Source organism: Larimichthys crocea, chromosome XII (genome assembly GCF_000972845.2).
Source record: "Larimichthys crocea isolate SSNF chromosome XII, L_crocea_2.0, whole genome shotgun sequence".
NCBI lineage: Eukaryota > Metazoa > Chordata > Actinopteri > Sciaenidae > Larimichthys > Larimichthys crocea.
In genome coordinates this window covers 27,692,484-27,718,110 of record NC_040022.1, presented here as the reverse complement: position 1 = coordinate 27,718,110, position 25,627 = coordinate 27,692,484, and the positions used below count along the sequence as shown (strand labels likewise).

At 42.4% G+C, this 25,627-nt stretch overlaps 1 protein-coding gene across 2 annotated transcripts; it reads left to right on the top strand.

Annotated features, from left to right (window-relative positions):
- The first annotated feature begins 13,132 nt into the window (after positions 1-13,132).
- LOC109137661 (uncharacterized) lies at positions 13,133-16,365 on the top strand. Of its 2 annotated transcripts, none has more exons than XM_027285398.1 (6): positions 13,133-13,292; positions 14,880-14,951; positions 15,062-15,180; positions 15,294-15,351; positions 15,461-15,555; positions 15,667-16,364. In XM_027285398.1, exons 1-6 carry the CDS (start codon positions 13,248-13,250, stop codon positions 16,328-16,330), a joined length of 1,053 nt encoding a protein of 350 aa, XP_027141199.1. In that variant the 5' UTR covers positions 13,133-13,247; the 3' UTR covers positions 16,331-16,364. The 2 variants fall into 2 exon arrangements, with proteins under 2 accessions (XP_027141199.1, XP_027141198.1); XM_027285397.1 differs by lacking the exon at positions 13,133-13,292 and adding an exon at positions 14,666-14,773 and having other exon boundaries at positions 15,667-16,365.
- The last annotated feature ends 9,262 nt before the right edge of the window (positions 16,366-25,627 follow it).

The window sequence follows — 25,627 nt, the reverse complement described above, 5'->3', positions numbered from 1 at the left end:
AACAAAAAACAAGACTCCATTGACTTTTTGGGCTGATTTGCCGGGCAAACAGTGTGGCGGCTATCAGAAACTTTGGTCAGAAGCTGTCGAAACTTGTGGGGTTGTTGAAGCAATATTATGCACAATTCGCTGCATAATTAATGAGGGGGAGGGCAAAAGCCTCTATAGGCCCCCTTGAATTTTCTCTGTTTGGGACAGCCCTGCCACAGTCTTGGTCAACAGAATTATGAAACGCACCGACATATGGGTAGAACATGCCGGACCTACACAAAACTCTCTTGGAGCAATAAGCCCACAAGGAACAGGAAGCGAGATTTAATAATGAAAATCGCCATGTTTTCCGGGTTTCGGCCTGGTGACAAGGGGTCAGTTTTGAACGAACTCCGCTCAGGGATTGTATCCATGCACTTCAAACTTGTGTAGGAAGTATGTCACATAGACTCCGGATAAAAGTGTATCAAAATGATGAATTTTGGAAAATGGGTGTGGGCCGTGGCGCTCTATGAAAACGTCATTTTTTGCTGTTTTGCGGGGCTGGTTGACAAGGGGGGTCAGTTTTGAACGAACTCCCCGAGGATTGTGTCCAAGTCACTTCAACTGGAAGTGTGTTCACATACTTCCTGAGTAAAAAGTTATCAAACGAATATTTTTGGGGAATCGCTGTGGGCGTGCGGCGCTCTATGAAAATCGTCATTTTTGCTGTTCGGGGCTGGTTTGACAAGGGGTCCATGTTTGAACGAACATCCTCCTAGGGATATGGTATCCAAGATCACTACAACACATATGTGTATAAAAGTCTGTTCAAATAGACTCCTGAGGAAAAGTTACAATTATTAGAATTTTTTAATGAAATGCGCTGTGGGCTGGGCAAATCAATAAAAAAATTCAAAGAAGGCATCGACAGGAAGCACCTTCCAGAAGAAAAACTAGATAACTGAAAAGGACTTCTCTTGCGGTTACAAGGTTTCTGTATGCCATTCGACGTGCAACACTTTCAACGGTGCGCATTATCTGTCGAGGGCCCGACCCTCGCGTGCCTCGTGCAAGCTTTAATTAATTATATTATTTCAAAGTGTAGTTTAAACCTCAGGTAGCAGGGGCCAAAACAACAAACAAACACATCTGTGCCAAAAACTAACTTACCCTCAAACCAAAACAAGGAAAAGAAAATACAGGTTTCTACTAACTGCCTCCCTACAAAATAAACAGGAGAAAAAGGAGAGAACAAAAGAGCCTACTCACCGCCTACAACTAAGCTGAACTGCTGGCTAAACGTCTGCTAGAGACAGTAACAATAAATTTCCCACACACAACTAATCAATACATACGGCCTGGTGCAGTATGAAAGTAAGGGTCAGAGAAGAGAAAGGTGTCTCTCCAGCGGCGGCCAGTGTTATAGCAGACCCACCATCCCATTACCATTGGCAGGCAGCACCTGGGAGAGAGGACCTAAGGATAGGGCTGCAACATGGGCCTGTAACCAATAGCTCGATATTTTTTAAGCTATACGCGATACAACGATAGAATCTCGTATTTTTTTGTTGTGTTGTTTTGTATGTGTTTATTTCTAATAATAATAATGTCATTATTAACCTGATAGTCATTGTAATGCTCAGAATCAATGTAGAAACGATAGAGTTATTACACTTGCTGTATGAGACACACACTCTTTTTTATAGCATTTGTAACACTTGGTCATAGTTTTATGAATTTTTTATATATTTTCATAATGTACATTATGAGCAACTGGAGCAGTGGCAGTATCATACGGCTTATGAGACAAAACACTTTTTTGAAATCAAATTTTTAACCATTCTGTCATATTGTTATAAATAAGACCTTTAATAAATTTACACCCACGTCTTTTTGAAAACCGGAAGTGGGTTCCACACGCTGCAGTAGGCTAGCCGCTGAATTCCCGTTTCTTCAAAGGATTGTGACATAAAGTCGCGCAATAAGGGCGCACTTGAAAATATTGGAGCAGCTGACGTGACCACGCGAAAACGAGAGACGGCTGGCGTGACCGCAGTTGTTTTTCTTCGGAACCAAGTCGTCCGTCTCCATCTTCAATTAACTCGCTCGGGCTCTTCACTTCACTTCTCTCCTCACCTGATACAAAAAGTACGCATGCGCGCAGGGGATTTTTCTGGGTGGGCGGGGCAGTGTGCTGCGTGCTGTGAGCAGCACCAGGAGTGAGTGACACAGGCTCCGGAGAATTAAATGCCGACGGCTTAAAACATTTACGTGACAAGTACTCGATGGTCGCGATATAGTCATTTCATACATCTCACGTAGAACAAGCCGCGATATATCGAGTATATTCGATATATCGCCCACCCCTACCCTAAGGTGGTAGCACCACCCTTAGGCAGGGAGGAACAACGACACAAAAATAACACATACTAAATTATGACCCTGGGTCATAACACTGGTGAACTGACCCTTTAACTCTTCAGCACTCGTCTTCACTAATAAAATGTGAGGACTTTTCTAATGTGTACAGCTTTTTATTTAGAGGCACACAGTCATTTAAAGTCAGATCGTCTGTAAGTTATGGATCCCCAGAGTGATCAGAGAGAGAGAAAAAAACAGACGTTTTACAGCATCAGTGCTTGAAATGCTGTTGCATGCAAGGTAAGGGCAGAGAGTCAGCACAACAGAACAGCCTGAGTGTCGGGGAATGGGGAAGGTTCATTCTGAAGGACTATGCATTAACAGTTGGAGGTGCATGGAGGCTGTATCGTGCAGCTCCGGCTGCTTTTGTGTGGTTGGACTGTAAAGCAAACAGCCAGCAGTAGTACAGTGGGCTGTGATGTGGCACTTTGCACATCTTAGAAACAAATAATGATCTTTTTGCACTACTTGCTCTGTGTCTCTGTCCAGGTATCAAGGAAGTGGTCTATCTTTCTGATAAGTACCATGACACGCCAGAGATGGTTGCTTCCAGAAGGCTGCTCAGCATGGCTGGCATACAGTGCAGGTGAGTAACAATTTTTCTCTGGCACAAAAAAAATAGAAGTGTTTCTTTCTTTCTGTGGATTTCATGGCCCTAGTGGTGAAGTTGTAGATTGTGACTTTGGTGACAGCTGATTGAAAGTAACTTTTCCCCTTACCCTTGCCTTCCAAGTTTAAAGGAGGAACCGTGGTGTCTGGAAACCCGTGAACAACGCAAAGATCTCGAGCCAGTGTTTAGTTTGTCTCTCTCGGACTTCTGTGCAAACATAGTGGTTAAAAATAGTGGCCTCTGTTGAAGCTCCCCCACGTATCTCTGTCTGTAGTTCTAAGGTAACACAAACACAGTGGTTCTTTTTTGATCAGACACTAAAACAGACTTCTGAAGATTAGATTCTGTTTTTGTCGATAGCTGCTCCTGAATGTTGACACTGAACCTGGAGGAAATTTGTGATGCTGTAAACCAGAGGCGTCACTAGGTTTTAAGGACAGGGGGGGCTTAGCCCCAAGGAGATGCACAGGATGTGAGCAAACGTAGCGCGTGAGCACAAAATTTGCAAACAGCTAGTAAAGACTGAGAAATGATTCATTAGTATTAGTAGTTATTTATTAGTATTTATTATCAGTCTGTTTTTTTTTTTTAAATACAGTACAACAACAAACAAAGGTTTGCACAGTAGCCGTATGTTTACAGCATTAACAAGAAAAATATGGCTACAATTGCAAGTTACTTGGTGGGTGGAAGCATCAAAGAATGTCGTCTGTTTTTAAGGGTGGCAAATCTGACTTTGTTGTGACTCAGATGCTGAAGCTCAGCTTTTTCAATTGACATGACTGCAAGACTTAAGTCTTTTCTGACCTATTGTTTGACACAGCCAGGAGTGCAGCTGACGCAGTGCACTAAAGGACCTTTCACATGAGCAGCTGCTTACAGGCACTGTTAGGGCAACTTGGATGGTTGCCATCAGAGAGGGAAACATGTCCGAATCAAGAAGGTTGTGCACAGACAATATATCTTCAGGTGAAAATCCAGCCTCTGTTTTCCGGGCAAGAAAATTTCTGGCCACCAGAACCTCCTCTGTTTTCAGGTCAATGCTGTAGTGTTTTGCAAGTTCATTCAAATGTGATTCACACAAGAAGGTCTCACCTTTAGGACTGCATGCCTGGATGCCTTTTAGTAGCCCTGCATCTACACTGCAAAATCAAGCTCGCCAATCATCCTATCCACACAAGGGAAAAATAACTCTCTTTTGAATGCGTCTGAGTTGTTCAGTTCAGTGCGTGAACCTGCAGTTGCCTCCAGCACAAAATCCTCCATTCTCCTCTGTTTATGCCTTGTCTTGACACCTGGTTCTGGGATGCTGTGGGTGTGGCACAGGGCTTTGATTCTCTCATATAGCTCCGTGGCAAATGCATCTGTGCGTTTGCCCTCAAGTGTGTCACACACTGCTTGTTTGCAGATCAAAGCTTCTGCCAGGTCTAAAGTCTCTTTCTGAAGGAGCTTGTGGAGTCCTTTGGTTACAGACAGAAGTGACTGAAACATCAGTAGTGCGTAGACTGCTGAGAACTTATAGAGCTTTGCTCTGAGACCAACAGCTACAGGGGATCGAATGGCAGAAAGGCACTCCAAAATGGCAGGCAATGTCTCAAGAACTGCATTGATCGATTGCAACTGACATGCCCAGCGAGTGTTTGAAAGTTGCACAAGCTGTTGTCAACCCAAGCCTTGTCTGAGCCTCCATGAACATATGATGATTCACCGGGGAGGTGCTGAAGAAAGAGTACACAGACTCCAACAAGCTGAAAAGTTCCACAGCCTCTGGGATGGCCTTGCAAGTATGACACAACACCAGGTTAAGTTCATGAGCATAACAATGCACATAAATAGCTTCAGGATGGAGCCTTCTAAAATGTGCTTGTACACCTCCAGTGGGCCCACTGTTTTTTTTGTATGTATGTATTTGTTATATTGTAGCCTTTGCAACATTTGCCCAGCAGCCCAAAATGGACTTGCGGCCCATTTGCATCCATTTGGAATAGGCTTTGGGTTGCACTGGCTAATATCGGTTAATATTTGCCTCTTCATGCTACACAGAGCAGGCTGTGTTCACACAGCAGAGTTGTCTGCCATGGTGGCCTGTCACGGTTAAATGAATGTAGCCGAAATACTGGCCTTGTTTTAATCAAACTAGCAGAATATGAAATACCTTTTTTGTATGATTACTGAAACATTACGTATGAGTTAAGACACTGAGGCAAGAACATTGGGTTACATCGCAAGAAATGTGCTGGCTTATGTGCACAGCTAAAAAACTATGTATCTCTGCATTTAACCCTTCAAATACCCATCCTGTTAAAGCCCATATGGTAGAATCAAATTTATCAACACTATTTTTACAATAATACAATAAGAATTTATGTATTCCATTAATTTAAACAAGGTTCTCTATGAATTCTGGGATGAAGGATTCCTTTTTTATATACCTTTATGTTTTTTAGCCACAAGTCAAAATCAAATGTGTAAATTTTAGACAGGGCAACACAAATAGTGTAGATGTAAGCTCACCATGCCTGGAGTGTCCATGAGATGAGGAAACTCTGCCATAATGTTTTGGATTGTCTTTGCCTCATCTTGTCGAATCCAATTTGCCCTATGGACTGCAGTCTCCAACATGTACTGGCTAACCGTAGCTTGTGGCCAAATGTTGTTTTTGAGCCACAATGTCAGTTGCAAGCACTTCTCACCAGTTATAATCGGTTCTGTAATGGGCAGAGAAAAGAAAGAATTGTAGCAAATAGTGATAAATGACATCCAATCCAACATCAGCTGGATTGAGATCAAGACATCTTACTGTACCTGGCAAAAGGATGGTGGTCGCTTGTGTTATTGGTGCTGAAATTACCCGGCTGCCTTTGCAATTACCCTTGCGGACATTATGGAGGCGCTCCTCCAGGTACCCCATTGCTGGTTTGTGGGCCCTCCTTGGGGTGAACCATGCATCCTAAAGAAGACAAAGTAAACAGATAACACAGGCCGACACACAACATTAAATGACCAGCATCAATACTGAAATAAACAGTTATACCAGTAGGATTCACAATAATGTTTTTAACAGATTTCTTACAAAATGGTCTAACCTTTCAGATTCCACCTTCAAAGAGGCACAGTAATGTACACATTCCGTTTTATAGTGACAACAGTATGATGCGCTGTGAGGGGAAAGAGTTGACATATTTGCTTTGAGCAAATCCAAGTGTGGTTAGAAACTTTACTTACATAGCCTGTGCCGTGACTGTCCCTCAGGCATGGAAATTGCTCCACTATTGAAGACGCCAGCTTGGCCTTCATAGCTGAAGTAGCCCTTTAAGACAAAAGCCATTTTAACAGCATTTGTAAACGCTACAAAAAAATCATGTCTTTCTGAAAAGGTTAGTTTGAATTTTCTGAAGTGAGGTGTAAGTGAGGTACGACAGCAGTTGAATAGCACCAGCATGGAAACATAGAAAACCAACTGTCTGGACAAGAGACAGCCCAGCAGCAAAACATTTTAGTGTTTTACCTTGCTGTCAGACAGCCCTTTGCCTTTGAACTACATCTTCTCACCCATAGAAACAGCTGATCTATGGCACGGCAAGTGTTAAAGTGCAACTGTGCTAGTAAAGTGCTAAAAATATTCTAAATGTTATGTACACAACTGATAATTTTTATGGCTAAAATACTACGTTTTTCTGCTAAAACCCAGATCATGTTATCACACCCCAGATCCCAACAATACTTATCCCTAGATGAGACAGTGAACCTGTAACTTCCACTCTTGTGTGAGGTGAGGTTGTGTACTGAATACTCACTTCTCACCAAAGCACTCTATGAGGTGGGACACTAGAATGCGGACCATTAACCGTCTTTTAGATACTGAGATATGGTTGCTTCCCTGCAGACTGGCAACCACACCTTTCCCATCAATTGTTTTTCAGGATCTCACAAATATTCTCTTGGGGAAAAAATACAGACTTAAAGAATTTGAAAGAAAAAAAAATATCAATCTCAAACTGTGGATTATAATCAGACAAAATTGTAATGCTCCCCTCCCTATAGGGCTAGTGCAGCTAGACTTGTAATTCAATTCAAAATTCAACTTAAATTGTATTTGATTCAAAATAAATGCCCTGAAAAGTATATAGAACACCGCATGGATGAGGAATTTCTGTAGTCAGAAGGCACCCTGGACTTCCAGGATTAGACAGGGTAAAGTCAATAGGTTTTGAGAATGGTGATTTTACCTTCATGCCCTCAAATAAGGTCTGTGGTTAACTGAACTTCATGGAAACTGCTACCTTTGTGTCAGCACAATATTTTTATCATGGTGATGAAGGCTGTTGTTTCATAAACTCTTGTAAATCACAGACTTATGCTATGCATTCAACTGAAATCCCCATTTAAAAACCATGTTAATTTTCCCCTGTAAAATTCAGTAAGAATGGAACATCTCCCTTTTGGGCTTATTCCTGTGGTGCTCTTCTATTATCATAATTAACAATACTTGCACAAGTGAACTCACGAATCTTGCTCCTTGCTCCACTGAAACACGCTGTTCTGCAGGCAACTCTGGCCATGGTGTGCCTTCTGGAGCTGGTATGGGATCCAGCAATAGAGAAGGCGTGGGTGTGGGGCTTGAACCCTAAAAAATAGGAAAAGGAAATTATTGCTTTATCATGACAGTTAATGTTACAAAAAAAGAAGAATCACTGGGTATACTTACAAGGTGCACTGTACATATCACTGAGATCCAGTATCCTATGCCATATTAATTTTCATTATAGAACATAATACTGAATTATGTTTCTTTAAATGAGGTACTACTGAGTAGTGCTCTAGACAAATGGTTAAGGAAAGTAAGGCCACTCTGAGACTCCAAAACTAGCCCAGACAGGAAAAAAAAGCTTGGAGGCAGAGCGGGTCGTCCACTTTTAACCCAACCAACCATTAATTGATCACAGGTGTTCCATGGTCTGGTCAGAAAGCAAGCAACTCACAGGCACCCATAACACATACAACTTACAAAAATATCAAAATTCATAAATTGACATTAAGCTAAGTACAACATAGGATTAAGAAATGTGAACGCCGAGGGTTCTGAGCTCTGGTCCCAGAGATTTCCCAGCTCTGATGTTAAGTGCAGGTACAGGTACAGAATGCCCTATAATCCACACTATGTTTAAGAAAAGGAATGTTTGGCCTCAAAACGCATGGACCAGAAGTGAACTACAGGGCCCACTGTTCTGATGACACTAGGATAATGAACCATGAAATGGTGTTTGGGCTTCAAGTGTCTGTCAGGGTAGAGCGCTAAATAAAGACAATTGTGTTCCTGAATCAGATTTTTCAGAAAGATGATGGCCACTTGTGTCAATTCAGTAGAAAAGATTAACTTCATACAGCTAAGTAGTGAAAGGAGCAATTCCCAGTATTTGTTTCCCAACCAAACCAAATCTCCTATCATGAGGGGCAGCAGTCTCAGTAGACACCATGTCTGTGTAGCCGTTTGCCTAAAGGCCCCATCAGGATTTTTTAAGTCTTGGGGTTTGATTTCAGATGGCTTGTTATGGACGTCATAAAACCCATAATCAAAGCTGGCCAGTCCATTGTTCACCTGTTCCAGGGTCATGACTTTTTGCTCAATCAATGAATTAAGCACTAGCTTAATTTCTAAACCTCCAACCCCCTCAAGGATGTCGTGCATGACATCAGTTGTTACGTTGTCAGTAACATGGTAGAACTGCAGCTTGTTAAGGGAACGCTCTCTTTTGACACCAGTTTCAGTTGAGTTGTTCAGAAGGCAGTCCTGGGCTAGTCCAACCTTTACAGATCCCACTGAAATGTCTTGCTTTAATCTGAATACCATTCTGTTCCATGTCCCTAATCTCATTCACAATTGGATCCAGAACAACATTCATTCCTCTATAATGTTTCACATCATTACTCTTGTACACGGCCAGTAAAAAGTGAGACTTTAGGCTAGACAGATACTCTGGTGGCAAGCATTTTATTGTGAAGTAAATGAAACCAAGCTTGTGGACTGATGTTTTAGAACTGAGGGGGTTGACCATCTCACAATCGTCTACATAAATGACAACTGGAATAGACAACTCTTCAGAAAATAGATGATTTGTTCTAAAGAGTGTGCCATCTCTAAGGTCCTCAAGGGCTGTAGTTTAATTGTTTCGCCACTCTAGGATTTTCTCCATTGTGCCTGGACTTTCTAACACAAGCTTCACCATCGCTTTCAGGGGAACATACTGAAAGGTGTCCCGAACTGCTACTTGTTTCACAGTCCCTGTCTCTCTATCAGTTTCTTGTATATAGGAAAAGCCAGGGAGAGGTAATGCCTCTGGCTGTACAAAGTATCCAGACTGGGTGAAAAACTTAATTTGCCTGTATTCTGACTCAAAGCCACAAAATGGTTCAACTGCTGTTTCAAACTGCTCTAGTAGTTCATCTGCTTTTGGAGTCTCAGAGTGGCCTATCTCTCTTAAAAAAGAAACTGTTCTTCTCTTCAGACCATCAACAATATCTTTGATAAGACTAGATGTGTGTTCAACAACATCCCTGATCCCACTGAATGTATGTGAGGACTTGGCCTTCAACCTAGCTAAGAAGAGTGCAACTCTGTCTTTTATGCTTTCATCCGGTAACTCATCCCATTCCTCCACTGCAGTCTCACTGCATTCCACCTCACCTAACACATTGGGTTCAGGGTCTGGGGATATCGACCAATCAGAAAGTTGAGCTAAGGAACCTTCTTCCACTGATTCAACATCAAAGTCAAAACTGTGCCCCATTAGGTGTCTCCTAAACATTCTCTGGTTGTCAAATGAACATTGGCACCCAACTTGTGCACACTGGAAATATGTTGATGTGGATATTATATTGTGCATAACTTTCAGATGGAAAAAAATTGTCTTATGTCAAGGCCTAAAGACCTTCTACATTTGAAACACACATAACCTATTTAGTCTAGACCTATTCTAGTGTACCTCAAGCAACTTCTTTAGTTGTTGATGAAATTTAAGCTGTGGCCCAAGGACAGGAATCAGGGAAGTCAGGCTGTTTCCATCCAAGAGAAAGAAGCACTCTCTATCAATCTGCTGTTCTGCAAAATATGAAATGTTGACGTTATGACTTCAATATCACATTTATTTCAAACTTTTGGCTCTGTTACAATTAATGAACATTGCAATGCCACATATTGAGCTTGTAGATCAGCTATTTTCATTATGTACCCTACCACATTCCATCAAACTGAAAATCAACTGAAACGAGTAAATTTCCTCGTGGTGGGATGAATAAAGTATATCTAATCTAACAGTTAGTTGCAACTATAGCCTATAGCCCTCCACATATTTACACAATGTGGTTTCCAACTTGCACCATGCTCCTTAATATGTATTTAATGTAACTGTTTCAAATGGATAGCTGTATATTTGATGTCGGGTTGTATCACAGCAACTAATATCAAAATACCTTCAAAAGTGGGGATCCATTCAGTCAGAGACCATTCAGTCAGTTTCTCCTTTACAAACTCATCCATCTTTTGGAAAGAACTGAAAGATTACTTTTACAGAGCCAGTTGACTTAGTGTGTCTGCAGAGCTTGAATATTGTTTACAATCCGCTTTATTATAACAACAGGCAAGCTCTGGTCTAAGGTATGGTGAGGAAAACTACCAAGAGAAATTTCAGTGAGGAGAAGAAGTGGCTACTACAACGTACATCAAGAAACAGTTAGCAGTAAGTACAGTAAGTAACAAGCCCAAATGTAAATATACTTTTTGTCATCTGTGTCACTGTCACCCATGAATGCGACTTTTTTTCCTGTCTTCCGTTAACGTCTCCAAGACAACAGTACCTCGACCAATGGGATATTGTCATACTCGTGTGTGAATATGCTGTCAGCTCACTGGTCACCGAGCAGGACAGGTCTGGGGAACAAGTTTACCGTACATTTTCTTATAAAACGCCCTGTTAATCACTTTCCATTGGCATTTTACTATTTTTTGATTCACACAGTAATACGGGACAAAGTGCGTCCCTTTTCAGCTCATTACGGGACCGGTGTTTTTGTTTCTAAATACGGACGATTCTGTTTTTAAAGGGACAGTTAGAAACCTAACGTTACCACAATGTTACGACAATAACGTTACAACAACTGAATACACACACAACTAACGGAAAAAATATCCCTGCACTGCTAGACTTTGATAGTCTATCCAAGTGTGTGGCACAAGTGACGGAAACAAGTATTATTATAGGGGAAGTATTTTATCAGGTGAAAATAACTAGCTAGCGAAGGAAAAAAAAAATCTAGCACAGCTATTTGGTTACCACATTAAGCTACCAAAACTAAATGTTGTAGGATAATAAGTAAGACCAGACTCCCCCTGTCTGGTCTGCTGCCGTCTGGCTTGTGTCTGAGAGAAAAAGGCGCGTCTCCCCTCAGGTGACTCACGCGATACCTGAGCTAGGTTCAGGGATAATATATCACTAACAGGGGAACACTGCCACCTACTGGGGGTTTACCGGGTCTGTCTAAATGACAAATACATTTCTTTGATAACTATAATAATCTGGTCAATTTTAAAAAGTTTGCTTTGATAACTATAATAATCTGGTCAATTTTAAAAAGTTTGCATGGTTTATATTTACCACCCTCAAAAATCCCTTTTTACAGTGTATGTCATACATAAATATTTTAAATTCAGTTATATCCAACCAAATTCTCCAACAGTAACTTCATAATTTTACTCCAGTGTATATTTTTGACAGCTGTAGTTATTTTGTGACTTCAGATTTTAAATACAAATCAATGATCAGGTTATAAAAAATTACACTTTGGTATAGATTTAACTACACAACATTAAAATGATCAACTATGAACACATGCTACTTTCAAATAAAAGAAAAAAAATGCATATATCAAATGAAATGTTTATTTGAGGCTCCTGCCATTTCAGTTTATGTAGTTCATATGCTGGATAAAACTAAAGAAAATTGCATTTAATCAAATTACCACATAGTAGCTGTCACATAATGAACTTTAGACACATGACAGGCGAACATTTTATCGTGCGCCCTTACGGCCGCCCGTGCGCCCCTGGATGCGCCGTGCGCCCCCATCAGTCTGTCCGCCGCCCCCCTCTGCCTTGTCAATACCCTGCTCCCGGGGCGCCTGCTCCGCTAACTTAATGAGCGGTATCGAAAATTCGCGAGGTTTTTTTTCTTTTTCGGGCGCTCGTGCGCCCCCCACGGAGACTGCGCCCTGGGCGGCCGCCCACATTGCCCATAGCTAAGACCGGCCCTGGTCCTGAGTCAGTCTTATTATTTTGGTGACAAAAATCAACCAGAAATGGAAAAGAAACAACAACCAATAGACAAATAATAAGACTAACAGAGTGATCATTTACTTTTTCGTAATTAAGTCAGTACGTCTATGTCTAAATAAATATAAACGTATCATATACAAGCCATGATCTGGTGATCTAGTTTCATCACACCCCGATATACCAGATTCTACACATTTCAGAGGAAACAAGAAATTGACACCAGGGTCATCGACATGTTTATCGTCTGATTACTGACAAACAGAATTCATTTTTTTTTACTCTTGGTCACTTTTTACAATGATTTTCAGTAGTTTGCAGTGTTATCCAGCCACTTAGCTGATGATTAGATGATTTTAACTTTAAATGTGTATTTTAATCCCATACAGTCTATGGCATGATTTAAAAGCTTAATAATGTTGCTGAAATTTATTGAATAAAAAAATCAAAATGAATTTATTACAGGAGCTTTAATGTGAAGTATTGCTCTGGGTGGGAAAAAAAACTTGGTGCTCATTCTCACTGCATAAATAAGAAGGTTGTGGACTTAATATGATGATTTTTGATCTATCTGGTCATCATCACACATATCCAGACGTTTACATCTGAAAAACAGTATTTATATTCTCCATAATGTCCCCTGGACCTCCCTGATCAATCAGATGACCTTTGACCCAAATCTGTGCCATGAACAGAACTTTGGAGCCATTCTAGAAGAAGCATTCTAGAATGGATTCCTTCTATAACACAACAGTGAGGTGAGAGTCTCTGTTCAGACTTCACTCACTCTTCAACCTGAACACACGCTGTTCACTTGTGTCTGGAAGATCTTCTCTGTTTAAATACTCTTGTCGTTGTGGCTTTGCTCTTTAAACCTGTTCGTTGAATCTGTTCTGTATTTTCATATACAGCAACAAAATGTCTTTTGTTGAAGGAAGCATGACCATCTACAGACCCATCAGGGTAAGTGAGACTGTTTTTAACTGGACTTAGACTGTAAACTTTTTCTGATGGAGTTAAATATAGTTATATAGTTTTCTATTTGTAGAAAACATTTTTTTTCTACAGTCACTTTCTACTTTTTATATAGGTGTTGTATAAATGTTTAGCACAGGTTAACTTCTATCTATCTATCTATCTATCTATCTATCTATCTATCTATCTATCTATCTATCTATCTATCTATCTATCTATCTATCTATCTATCTATCTAAACCTCTGAATAACAAACCAATGAGCAACTGTAACGAGGAAGAGGGGAACAGTGAAGATGTTTGAAGGCCCTGGGAGTTTGAACTGGACGGCTATGATGCTGACGTCAGGCCCTCTTCTTCAGCTGGTAAGACCATAATCCTGATTTATTGTGTAAATATGTCAAATCTGCTCATGATCTGTCATTCCTTGTTTGAGGTGTGGGAGGTGAACAACAGCATGAAGATGAGAGCCATTGAGTTTGAAGCCAGAAGGCTGCTCATCTCTCCAGAGGCCGTCCCTCCTCATTTTCAGTGAGTCATATTTGACATGCATTCATGATCAGTTGAAGTTCAGTGATTGTGATGTCTCTGTGTTGCTTTGAAGTGTTTTTTAAAACTAACTTTGAATGACTGTAACCTGCAGACATCCTAAGATCATCAGCCAGGCCCTGAAGTATGCCGGGATCCTGACCGAGCAGCAGCAGAAAGGCCCCAAGTCCAAAGTGCTCTGCCCAATGGAAGTGGTGTTAAAAGTGCTTCCAAAAGTCCTGCAGGGCTTCTGGTTGCTCCTCCAAACACCTCCTTCAACATGCCCTCCCAGCAGCTGAGTAAAATGGCTGTTGGGGTCACAAAAGCAGTTCAGGACCGGGTATCTAAGGCTCTGTCCTCCATGCGCCTTCAGGCCACTTTCTCCTCCTCCATCAGAGACAACATGGTCCTGTCTATCCAGGAAAAGGTTAGACAGGGTTACCCTCAAGATGTCCTGGTGAAGGGGCTCAACAGCTTTGCAGCAGAGGTGCTGAACACCATCACTGATGTTGCAGTGAGAGAGATATGTGCACTGTTTCAGCCTCGGACTCCACAAGCTGTTCAGACCCCCTCTGATGAACCTCCTGCACAAACCACCATCCAGAATTTCTTTGACAGAAGCCTGGACGAAACTGAACCAGAACCAGACTCGGCTGTGGTTTCTACTCTACCATGTCCTCTGACCACCTCTGATGAACTTCCTGCCCACACTGCCAGTCCAGAACCAGACTCAGCTGTGGTTTCTACAGTACTATGTCGTCTGACCACCACTGATTAACTACTGCCCACACTGCCAGTCCAGAACCAGACTCAGCTGTGGTTTCCACTCCACCATGTCCTCTGACCACCACTGATGAACTTCCTGCTCATACTGCCATTTTGATGTACAGCAACAAAATGTCCTTTGATGAAGGAAGCAGGGGCATCTACAGACCCATCAGGGTAAGTGAGAGTGTTTTTAACTGGACTTAGACTGTAAACTTGTTCTGGTAGAGTTAAACCTCTGAATAACAAACCACTGAGCAACATGATCTTCTTTCCTTCACAGGTGTTGTTTGACACACCCATATATGAGCGGGCTCTGCAGATCTGCTGGCACTCACCCTCTTATAAGTCTATGGTAAGACCCACTATAGTTTTCATGTCTCCACTAAATTAAAATAGCAGGTAAAGTCTCACACATTTTGTCTTGTACTTTAACATAAAGACATGTGATCCCTTGTTGTTCAGATTGCACTGATGTCTCAGTTGTTGAGGCTTCAGCAGAAAAAACAGCTCCCATCTGAGGTGACTGCTGAAAATATGAGTGAGCTGCTGGTTGAGCAGAGCAAAGAGACACTGAGAGTACAGTAAGTTACCTCCCTACAGCCGACCTCATCTCTGCTCATGTCACACCAATCTGTCTGTAATGAGGAAGAGGGGAACAGTGAAGATGAAGCTTGTGTTTTCTTTCTGTTTGAAGGCTCTGGGAGTTTGAACTGGACGGTTATGATGCTGACGTCAGGCCTCTTCTTCAGCTGGTAAGACCACAATCCTGAAAAGACTCTACAGTAGTTTGGAATCACCTGTTAGCTGATTTATTGTGTAAATATGTCAAATCTGCTCATGATATGTCATTCCTTGTTTGAGGTGTGGGAGGTGAACAACAGCATGAAGATGAGAGACATTGAGTTTGAAGCCAGAAGGCTGCTCAGCTGTCCAGAGGCCGTCCCTCCTCATTTTCAGTGAGTCATATTTGACATGCATTCATGATCAGTTGAAGTTCAGTGGTTGTGATGTCTCTGTGTTGCTTTGAAGTGTTTTTAAAACTAACTTTGAATGACTGTAACCTGCAGACATCCCAAGATCATCAGCCAGGCCCTGAAGTATGCCGGGATCCTGACCGAGCAGCAGCAAAAAGGCCCCAAGTCCAAACTGCTCTGCCCAATGGAGGTGGTGTTAAAGGTGCTTCCAAAAGTCCTGCAGGGCTTCTGGTTGCCCCCTCCAAACACCTCCTTCAACATGCCCTCCCAGCAGCTGAGTAAAATGGCTGTTGGGGTGACAAAAGCAGTCCAGGACCGGGTATCCAAGGCTCTGTCCTCCGTGCTCCTTCAGGCCACTTTCTCCTCCTCCATCAGAGACAACATGGTCCTGTCTATCCAGGAAAAGGTTAGACAGGGTTACCCTCAAGACGTCCTGGTGAAGCGGCTCAACAGCTTTGCAGCAGAGGTGCTGAACACCATCACTGATGTTGCAGTGAGAGAGATATGTGCGCTGTTTCAGCCTCGGACTCCACAAGCTGTTCAGACCCCCTCTGATGAACCTCCTGCACAAACTGCCGTCCAGAATGACTTTGACAGAAGCCTGGATGAAACTGAACCAGAACCAGAGCCGGCTGTGGTTTCCACTCCACCACGTCCTCTGACCACCTCTGATGAACTTCCTGCCCACACTGCCAGTCCAGAACCAGACTCGGCTGTGGTTTGTACTCCATCATGTCCTCTGACCACCACTGATTAACTTCCTGCCCACACTGCCAGTCCAAAACCAGACTCGGCTGTGGTTTGTACTCCACCATGTCCTCTGACCACCTCTGATGAACTTCCTGCCCACACTGCCAATCCAGAACTAGACTCGGCGGTGGTTTCTACTCCATCATGTCCTCTGACCACCACTGATGAACCTCCTGCTCACACTGCCAATCCAGAACCAGACTCGGCTGTGGCTTGTACTCCATCATGTCCTCTGACTACCACTGATAAACTTCCTGCTCACACTGCCATTTTGATATACAGCAACAAAATGTCCTTTGTTGAAGGAAGCAGGGGCATCTACAGACCCATCAGGGTAAGTGAGAGTGTTTTTAAACTGGACTTAAACTGTAAACTTGTTCTGGTGGAGTTAAACCTCTGTATAACAAACCAATGAGCAACATGATCTTCTTTCCTTCACAGTTGTTGTTTGACACACCCATATATGAGCGAGCTCTGCAGATCTGTTGGCACTTACCCTCTTATAGGTCTATGGTAAGACCCACTATAGTTTTCACGTCTCCACTAAATTAAAACTATAGTTTTCACGTCTCCACTAAATTAAAATAGCAGGTAAAGTCTCATACATGTTGTCTTGTACTTTAACATAAAGACATGTGATCCCTTGTTGTTCAGATTGCACTGATGTCTCAGTTGTTGAGGCTTCAGCAGAAAAACCAGCTCCCATCTGAGGTGACTGCTGAAAAGATGAGTGAGCTGCTGGTTGAGCAGAGCAAAGAGACACTGAGAGTACAGTAAGTTACCTCCCTACAGCCGACCTCATCTCTGCTCATGTCACACCAATCTGTCTGTAATGAGGAAGAGGGGAACAGTGAAAATGAATGCTTGTGTTTTCTTTCTGTTTGAAGGCTCTGGGAGTTTGAACTGGACGGCTATGATGCTGACGTCAGGCCTCTTCTTCAGCTGGTAAGACCAAAATCCTGAAAAGACTCTACAGTAGTTTAGAATCACCTGTTACCTGATTTATTGTGTAAATATCTCAACATCTGCTCATGATCTGTCATTCCTTGTTTGAGGTGTGGGAGGTGAACAACAGCATGAAGATGAGAGACATTGAGTATGAACATGCATTCATGATCAGTTGAAGTTCAGTGGTTGTGATGTCTCTGTGTTGCTTTGAAGTGTTTTTAAAACTAACTTTGAATGACTGTAACCTGCAGACATCCTAAGATCATCAGCCAGGCCCTGAAGTATGCCGGTATCCTGAACGAACAGCAGTAGAAAGGCCCCAAGTCCAAACTGCTCTGCCCAATGAAGCTGGTGTTAAAAGTGCTTCCAAAAGACCTGCAGGGCTTCTGGTTGCCCCCTCCAAACACCTCCAGGTTAGACAGGGTTACCCTCAAGACGTTCTGGTGAAGGGTCTCAACAGCTTTGCAGCAGAGGTGCTGAACACCATTACTGATGTTGCAGTGAGAGAGATATGTGCGCTGTTTCAGCCTCAGACTCCACAGGCTGTGCAGACCCCCTCTGATGAACCTCCTGCACAAACTGCCGTCCAGAATGACTTTGACAGAAGCCTGGATGAAACTGAACCAGAACCAGAGTCGGCTGTGGTTTCCACTCCACCACGTCCTCTGACCACCACTGATGAACTTCCTGCCCACACTGCCAGTCCAGAACCAGACTCGGCTGTGGTTTGTACGCTACCATGTCCTCTGACCACCTCTGATGAACCTCCTGTTAACTCTGCAGTGGAGGATAACCTCACAACCAGTGCTCAACCTCACGCACAAACTGCTGTTCAGAGTACCTTTACCAGAAGCCTGGATGAAACCCAGAAACAGCTAGAACCCAGTCCAGAACCAGACTATACCTTTGTTTATGATGATGCAGAGGCCAGTACCAGCTCTACTGAAGATGAGGAGCCTGGTCTGCAGGAGGAGATCAAAGAAATGATCTCTGCTGTCATTACTACTCTACCAGCTCCAGCTAAACCTTCTGCCCATACTGCAATCCAGAATGTCTTCAATAGACTCTGTTGTGGTTTCTACTTTTACAGCAGTCAAAAAGACAAAGAAGAGTAAATTCAGATCTTTTGTGAATTGGCTGCAAAAAAAATTGCTGCTGTTTCCCGTCTGGCGACAACGAAGTGAACTGAAAATTCCCTCTGTGAAAACTTTGTGTAGAGATGTGGTGTTTGTTTTTTTTATTGTTCATTTCACTTGTTGTAAATAAAAAAACAGTGCATTCAGAAAAACATGATACAGGAACTCTGTGTAGTGCACTATATATTGTTTAGTTTATCGGTAGAGTTAAGAAAAGTGAATCTGAAGGTACATTTAAAAATCAGTACTTCTTATTTTGGTGATAAAAACAACCAGGGAAAACAAACTATTTCAACACACATAGATTTACTTAAGACTATGCACTATTAAGTAGGTAGTATTAAGTGTAATATCAGTTGTGGAAACTAAATGATGGAGAAAAACCTGAACTTGGGCCTGTACATGGGTACAATTCTACCAATAACCTGAAATATGAGGGTTAACACAGTCTTATATAGGAGAATTCTGGATAATTGTCAAGTCAATGTCAAAAGTATCTTTGTGTTCATAATTAAAGAGGAAGTCTGGAAGATCTCCAAGCACCATTTTATCTGCATTAGCAGACAGGCTGGAATGATAAAACACACACATCCCCTCATGGGACCTCTCTCCGGCGCTGGCTGGCCCCCGCCAGGCACATTTGCTCTGCGGCAGTGTGCCGCAACCGGCTCCGGGTCGGCTTGGAAAGGCTCGGGGGCGAAGGTGGCTTGCAGCTCCAGCCGCGAGCTTTACAGCGCCCTCCCGCTCGGACCTCGCCACATCCCGGGGCCATGGACTTAGTGCTCGCTGCGCCCTCTCCAAGGTTCTCCCCCGGGGACGGGGCCCCCTCGCCCCTGGCGCCATAGACATATATACATAGACGCCGCATTGAGCGGGTTGGTTGTTGGTCGCGATACGTAAACGGCGCTGCCATATTGGTTTGGGCAGATCTGCCAGTAAACTAATACAAGGAAATGGACTGAACTTCATAAAGCGCCTTTCTACAAAGTTCTTTAAGTTAATGCCTCTTATACACCCATTCACACACACACTAATATATCTGGGAAACAAACAGGCACCAAAAACAACGTATGTAACTTTTAAAGTGATGATTATAAATGTTTACTCCTTATGTAAGCACCAAACCAGCGTATGTGTTTTTCTAATGCTGAGTATTTACAGCCACTAATGTGTGTAACACTGTTACTGTGATGATAAATATTGAAATATTTATATTTAACATTTAAGCTGTGTCGGATAATAACCAGAATCCTGACATGTAGATGTGAAGAGGGTGTTCTGAAAAAGAGCACACACACACACACACACACAGCAGACCTATAATAAGTATATAATAACACACCATATATAGATACACAACACACAAACACAACCACAACACACACATATGGTGTAGATATGCAGCAGACATGAATTATATATATATAGTACACACAACACAACATAAATGTTAAATAATAAATATTTCAATATTTAAAATCATCACAGTAACAGTGTTTACACACATTAGTAGCTGTAAACACTCAGCATTAGAAAAATACATACGTTGGTTTGGTGCTTACATAAGGAGTAAACATTTATAATCATCACTTTAAAAGTTACATACGTTGTTTTTGGTGCCTGTTTGTTTCCCAGATATATTAGTGTGTGTGTGAATGGGTGTATAAGAGGCATTAACTTAAAGAACTTTGTAGAAAGGCGCTTTATGAAGTTCAGTCCATTTCCTGTTATTAGTTTATGGGCAGATCTGCCCGAACCAATATGGCGGCGCCGTTTACGTACGATTCAGCGCTCAATGCGGCGTCTATGTATATATGTCTTTGCCTGGCGCGACTGTCGAATCGCAACTTATCGCAACTTTCATTTCCTCCCGCAACAAAAATGTAGAAAGCACCGCAACTTTCACCGCAATTTTTTTTGAAAACTTCATCCAACATCAGGCATTTTAGGCCGCAACTATTTCAAAAAAGGCCCGCGAAATCCTAGTGGGACTGACGTATGGGTGAGGTTGCATGGAGTCTGCAAGCATCTACTGCATTTCTCGTCTCGATAGAGCTTTGAGAGTTTTTTCTTGCTATAGTGAAGCCTGTGGAAAACTTGTAAAAAAAAAATGTATTAATGAAAGTCTAGCACAGCTGGATGTCGAGTTAACAGCCCCCATAGCCCCCTCCCAGAAGGTCTCAGAGAAACTCAATTGGAGTTCTGACTCCCAATTCATCTTAATCATGAATAAAATAGATTCACTGGTTGGGGACAGTAGTTTATAAAAAAAAGAGATATGGCCCTTTGACAGGGTTTTAGCCTTGAGAGCCAGGTCAATCCCGCTGGGTGCTGGTATCTGTGGGAATGACATAGTGTGTGTTTTTACAAAGTCCCGCAGTTGGAAGTACTGAAAAAGTCTGATTTGTGCAGATTAAAGATGGAGATTAATTGGCTGAAACTCGCAAAAATACCATCAATGAACAAGTCTCCCAAACTACATAGTCCTTTGTTTTTTAAGGTGGAGAATGATGGGTTGATCTTTGCTGGAATGAACAGGTGATTATTACAAATGGGAGTTGCTAGGGAAGGGTGAGCCACTCAAAGTGGTGTCTTATTTGTGTCCAAATTTTTAGTGTTCCCACAATGACCGGATTAGAGGTAAACCTTGACGGGGAGAGGGGCAAGGTACTGCATGTTAAAGCCAGCAGCGATGAGGAGCAGGAGGCTGATTCAGGGAAAGTAAACCAAGACATTATCTTATGTACGTTGGCTGCCCAATAATAGCCGATTAAACTGGGTAGACCTAGTCCCCCAGCCGATCTGTCTGTCCCTACAAAGCAGCGCATGACATGCCCTTGGCCGTTTATCAGCCCAGATGAATGATAAAATGATGTTATTTATAGCTGTGAAAAAAGATTTGGGAAGAAAAACAGGCAGACATTGAAACACACAAGTATCGTGGTAACACATTCATTTTTATAATTTATATCCTACCGGCTGGGGACAGTGGCAGGAAATTCCATCTTTGTAAATCAGACTTAACCGTTGTTGTTGTAAGATTTTGCTCTCACATTGTGCGCAAAGATCGTGTAATTGTAATGCCAAGATATTTAAATCCTGTGTTGGCTGTCTTTAAGGGTATAGTCGATGGCAGTATGTCTGTGGCCAATTGGTTGATTGGTAAATATTTGCTTTTAGAGATGTTTAGCTTGTATCCAGATAGATGACCAAAAGAATTTAATTATGTCAGGATGCGTGGGATGCTTGACAAAGGATCACTTACATAGAGAAGCAGATCCGCATCCGCATATAACGAGACCTGGTGTTTTATGCCCCATCTTTCAATACCCCCAAGTCCCTCCTCCACTTTTAGAGCCGCTGACTGATAATGGTTTGATTGCTAGCACAAATAAAAACGGAGATAGCGGGCACCCCTGTTGTGTTTCCCGAAAGAGTGGGAATGGAGCCGAGCGTTGGTTATTTCTACACACTGAAGCACAGGGGGAGGAGTAGAGTAATCTGACCCAATGAAATGAAGTTAGTATTGAAACCAAACTGTCTCAGGGAAAAGAAGAGAAAGTCCCACTCTGCCCTGTCAAAAGCCTTTTCGGCATCAAGAGATATTATGACTTCTGGGACATTGGAGGAAGATGGAGAGAGAATGACGTCAAGAAGCTTTTTTATATTAGAATATGTGCTTAGGGTGTCTTCCCCTTATAAATCCTGTCTGGTCCTCTGAAATGATCAGGGGCATGACAGACTCCAATCGCCGAGCTAGTAGTTTTGCAAGTATTTTAACATCTACCGGTAGGAGTGATATTGGACGGTAAGATGTGCAGTTCAGTGGGTTCTTACCCTTCTTAAAGATTAGAGAGATGGACGCTTGCATGAGTGTGGGTGGCAGGGTGCCCTGTCTAAATGAGTAATTGAACATGTCGAGTAACAACGGAGCTAACTGATCTGAACATTTTTTATAGAACCCCACCTGGGTATCCGTCGGGCCCTGGGGATTTACCACTACTCATTAACTGTATCGCTTCTTTAATTTCTGAGAGAGTAAAGGCAGCTTCTATTCTTAGATTGTCCTGGGGTGAGACCTTAGGTAAGTCCAATTTTCAAAAAAGTTGTTCAGTTGGTTTTTCGTTTGTAAGGGACTATGAGGCAGAGAGTTGGGACAAGAATGACCTAAAGGTGTTATTTATTTTATTCCGGGTCAGAGGTTATTAGGCCTGATTCATCTGTTATCAGAGTAATTTGATTCAATGTCGTTTTTGCCTCCATGAGATGTATAAGATGTGAATCAAATAATTTCACCCCGTATGTAAGCTTTGAGAGTGTCCCATAGTATAGACGGGGAGATTACATCATTTTTATTAGTTTCACAGAAAAAAGTTATCGATTCAGAAACATGCTTACAAAAGTTGGTATTTGCCAGCAAGAGAGGATTCAGCCTCCAATGTCTGAATCCCGTTGTCTGAGACCTAACAAGAAATCAGCTCCTCCTGTGAGGGAGCTAGGTTAGCATGACTTACGTTAGCCGCAGGTGAAATAACTGTTAGGCGAATCGGGCCTCGGGGTCTGTTGATATTTGGCCGCAAAGGTGGTGGCTTCTTCGGGAGATACAAATCTCTTCTTCGCTCCGCTCTCCAGAGAAATCTGCAAGCGGGCCGGGAAAAGAAGCACTGGCCGAAGAGTGAGGTTGTAGAGCTCGGCCATCACTGCTCGGTACTTAGATTGTTTCTCTGCGACTTCTGGCGTGTAGTCCTCAAAGATCTGGACTGGTGACCCCTGGTACTGAAGTTTTCCCTCGTCTCTTACGAGCCTCCCGAATAATCAGCTCCTTGGTCTGATAGCGATGAAGGCGAAGTATTACCTATCTGGGCCGTGAGCCGGGTTGTGGTTTTGCGGTGAGCGCTCTGTGCGCTCGGTCCAATTCGAGAGGGGACTGAGGAATCTGGTCACCTAATACTTCAGCCAGGAGTTTGGCAAAGAAGCTCATGGGCCTGGGTCCCTCGACCGATTTTAGGATGCTGATTATCCTGATGTTGTTTCTGCGGCTGCGGCTCTCGAGATCAATAGCCCTCACTGTTAGCTTGGTGATGCTATTTTCTAATGCTACACACCTCTCCTCCAGTGCTTGAATCCGTTGAGCTTGCAGCTCAGTGTGGGATTCTAGTGAGTCCAGTCGCTGACCATGCCGTTATCGTTGACTGAATTTTATCGAGTCTCAGTTCCAGAGCAGCCAATGTTGTTTTGTAGTCGACTACCATGCTAGCTCTGCGGTCTTCTAGCATGCTAGCTATACTAGCTAGCGATGTGCTGTTGCCCGTCAGAGAGGCGTCTGCTTCAGACTTTTTAGACGTTCTTATTGCTTTCGACATTTCTCCATGGTATTCAGGGTTCTAATGTTAGTTCTTCCACCTTCAGTCAGTTGGGGTTTTGAGGAAAAGGGGAGTTTTAAGAGTTATCGCTGCGGGAGCATGAGACAACGCTGCTTTCACATGCTCACCCAAGCCGAAGTCCACTGAGTTCATGTAATGGTCCTTTAAATGAATTCCAAGCTGTCCTGTGAGCTTAGATCTTTACATTATGAAGCTTATGAATGTGGTCAAGTCATATTTAGGCAGAAAACACCTTTCATTAACTGTATTTGGCCTTCAATCAATTTTTAGCAGGTGAAAAAGCCCATTTTGTGTTGTAATGATCCTTTAAAAGAATTCCAAGTTGTCCTGTGAGCTCTAGTGTTTATATAATGAAGCTTATAAATGAGATGAGATCAAGTCATATTTAGGCAGAAATCACCTTTGAGTAACTATACTATGCCTTCAATTAGTTCTTGACAGGTGAAAACTAATTGAAAACTGCAAAACACATCCAAACATGGGAAGCAAATACTATGAAAGGCCCAGATCAGATAAAAGACAATGCAGTCACGAGGATCGTTGCAAAAGTCATAGTCATATCTTTATTGAAAACCCATCAATAGCCTAAATCATATTCATTACAGTCTAATTTCCAAAGACAGGGCTACACAAAGTCATCAGTCTATGACGTAATTGCCATTACGCGATAAACGTTAAACTTTCAAAACTATATTCAGGCCTACGTTATAACGCAGTTGTGTGTATCTGCATATTATGACCATTTAATCCAGAGAAAAGCAGACGGTTTTGCACTACCGCTCAACGGGCTGCTGTGCGCGCTCCCGTGGCCAGAAGTCAGATTCTGGCAAACAATCACTTTTTGCCACGACACCGGCCAAAATCCATGACTTTTCGCAAACGTTACGGGCACGGAAAAGAGGTAAAATAATATTAGTGCAGAAAAATTCCTTCAGTTCCAACAGGTACTCGCACCGCTGTCGGTGCTCGGGCCCTAAATAAATCAGAAGAATGTTTGCACACAGACAAAAGTATTCTAAAATAAGAGTCCTTTCAAAATAAGAGTCCATTAAAACATATGAATTTACTGAGCAGTGTCAATAGTGTGTGGCACACTCAAAATTTCTTTAGAAATGTTCTAGTTCACATATTGTTATGTGTAAAGCCATTGTATATTACACAGTTATACTTCTCAGTAAGTTATGTGAGTATGTACTTATGTAATGTTTTCATACCATCACATTTATTTTTACCGGTATATGTGAAGCGAGAGCGCGCGCGTGTGCGTGCAAGCGAGAGACAGGGAGGAGACACCGGGCGTGTACGGTAAAAACTGAAACAGGCTGGTTAGAAATGAAAAGTGGAAATTCACAGAATACAGGATATGTCCAGGATCCGAAACCAGTAAAATTTTTATCCACACGCCCAAACACATTTTTGCTCGCAAAATAAATGTTTTGTCTGTCGCCAATTCAAACTCCCGTTGACGGGCACTACACTAATGAGCCACGAACGAGCCGGTGCTGTCAAGTGGGAAGAACAGAGGCGTCACTAGGTTTTAAGGACGGGGGGGCTTAGTCCCAAGGAGATGCACAGGATGTAAGCAAACGTAGCGCGTGAGCACAACATTTGCAAACAGCTAGTAAAGACTGAGAAATGATTCATTAGTATTAGTCATTTATTAGTATTTATTATTAGTATTTTTTTTTAATACAGTACAACAACAAACAAAGGTTTTCACAGTAGCAGTATGTTTACAGCATTAAAAAAAAATATGGCTACAATTGCAAGTTACTTGCTGGGTGGAAGCATCAAAGAATGTCGTCTGTTTTTAAGGGTGGCAAATCGGTCTATCAC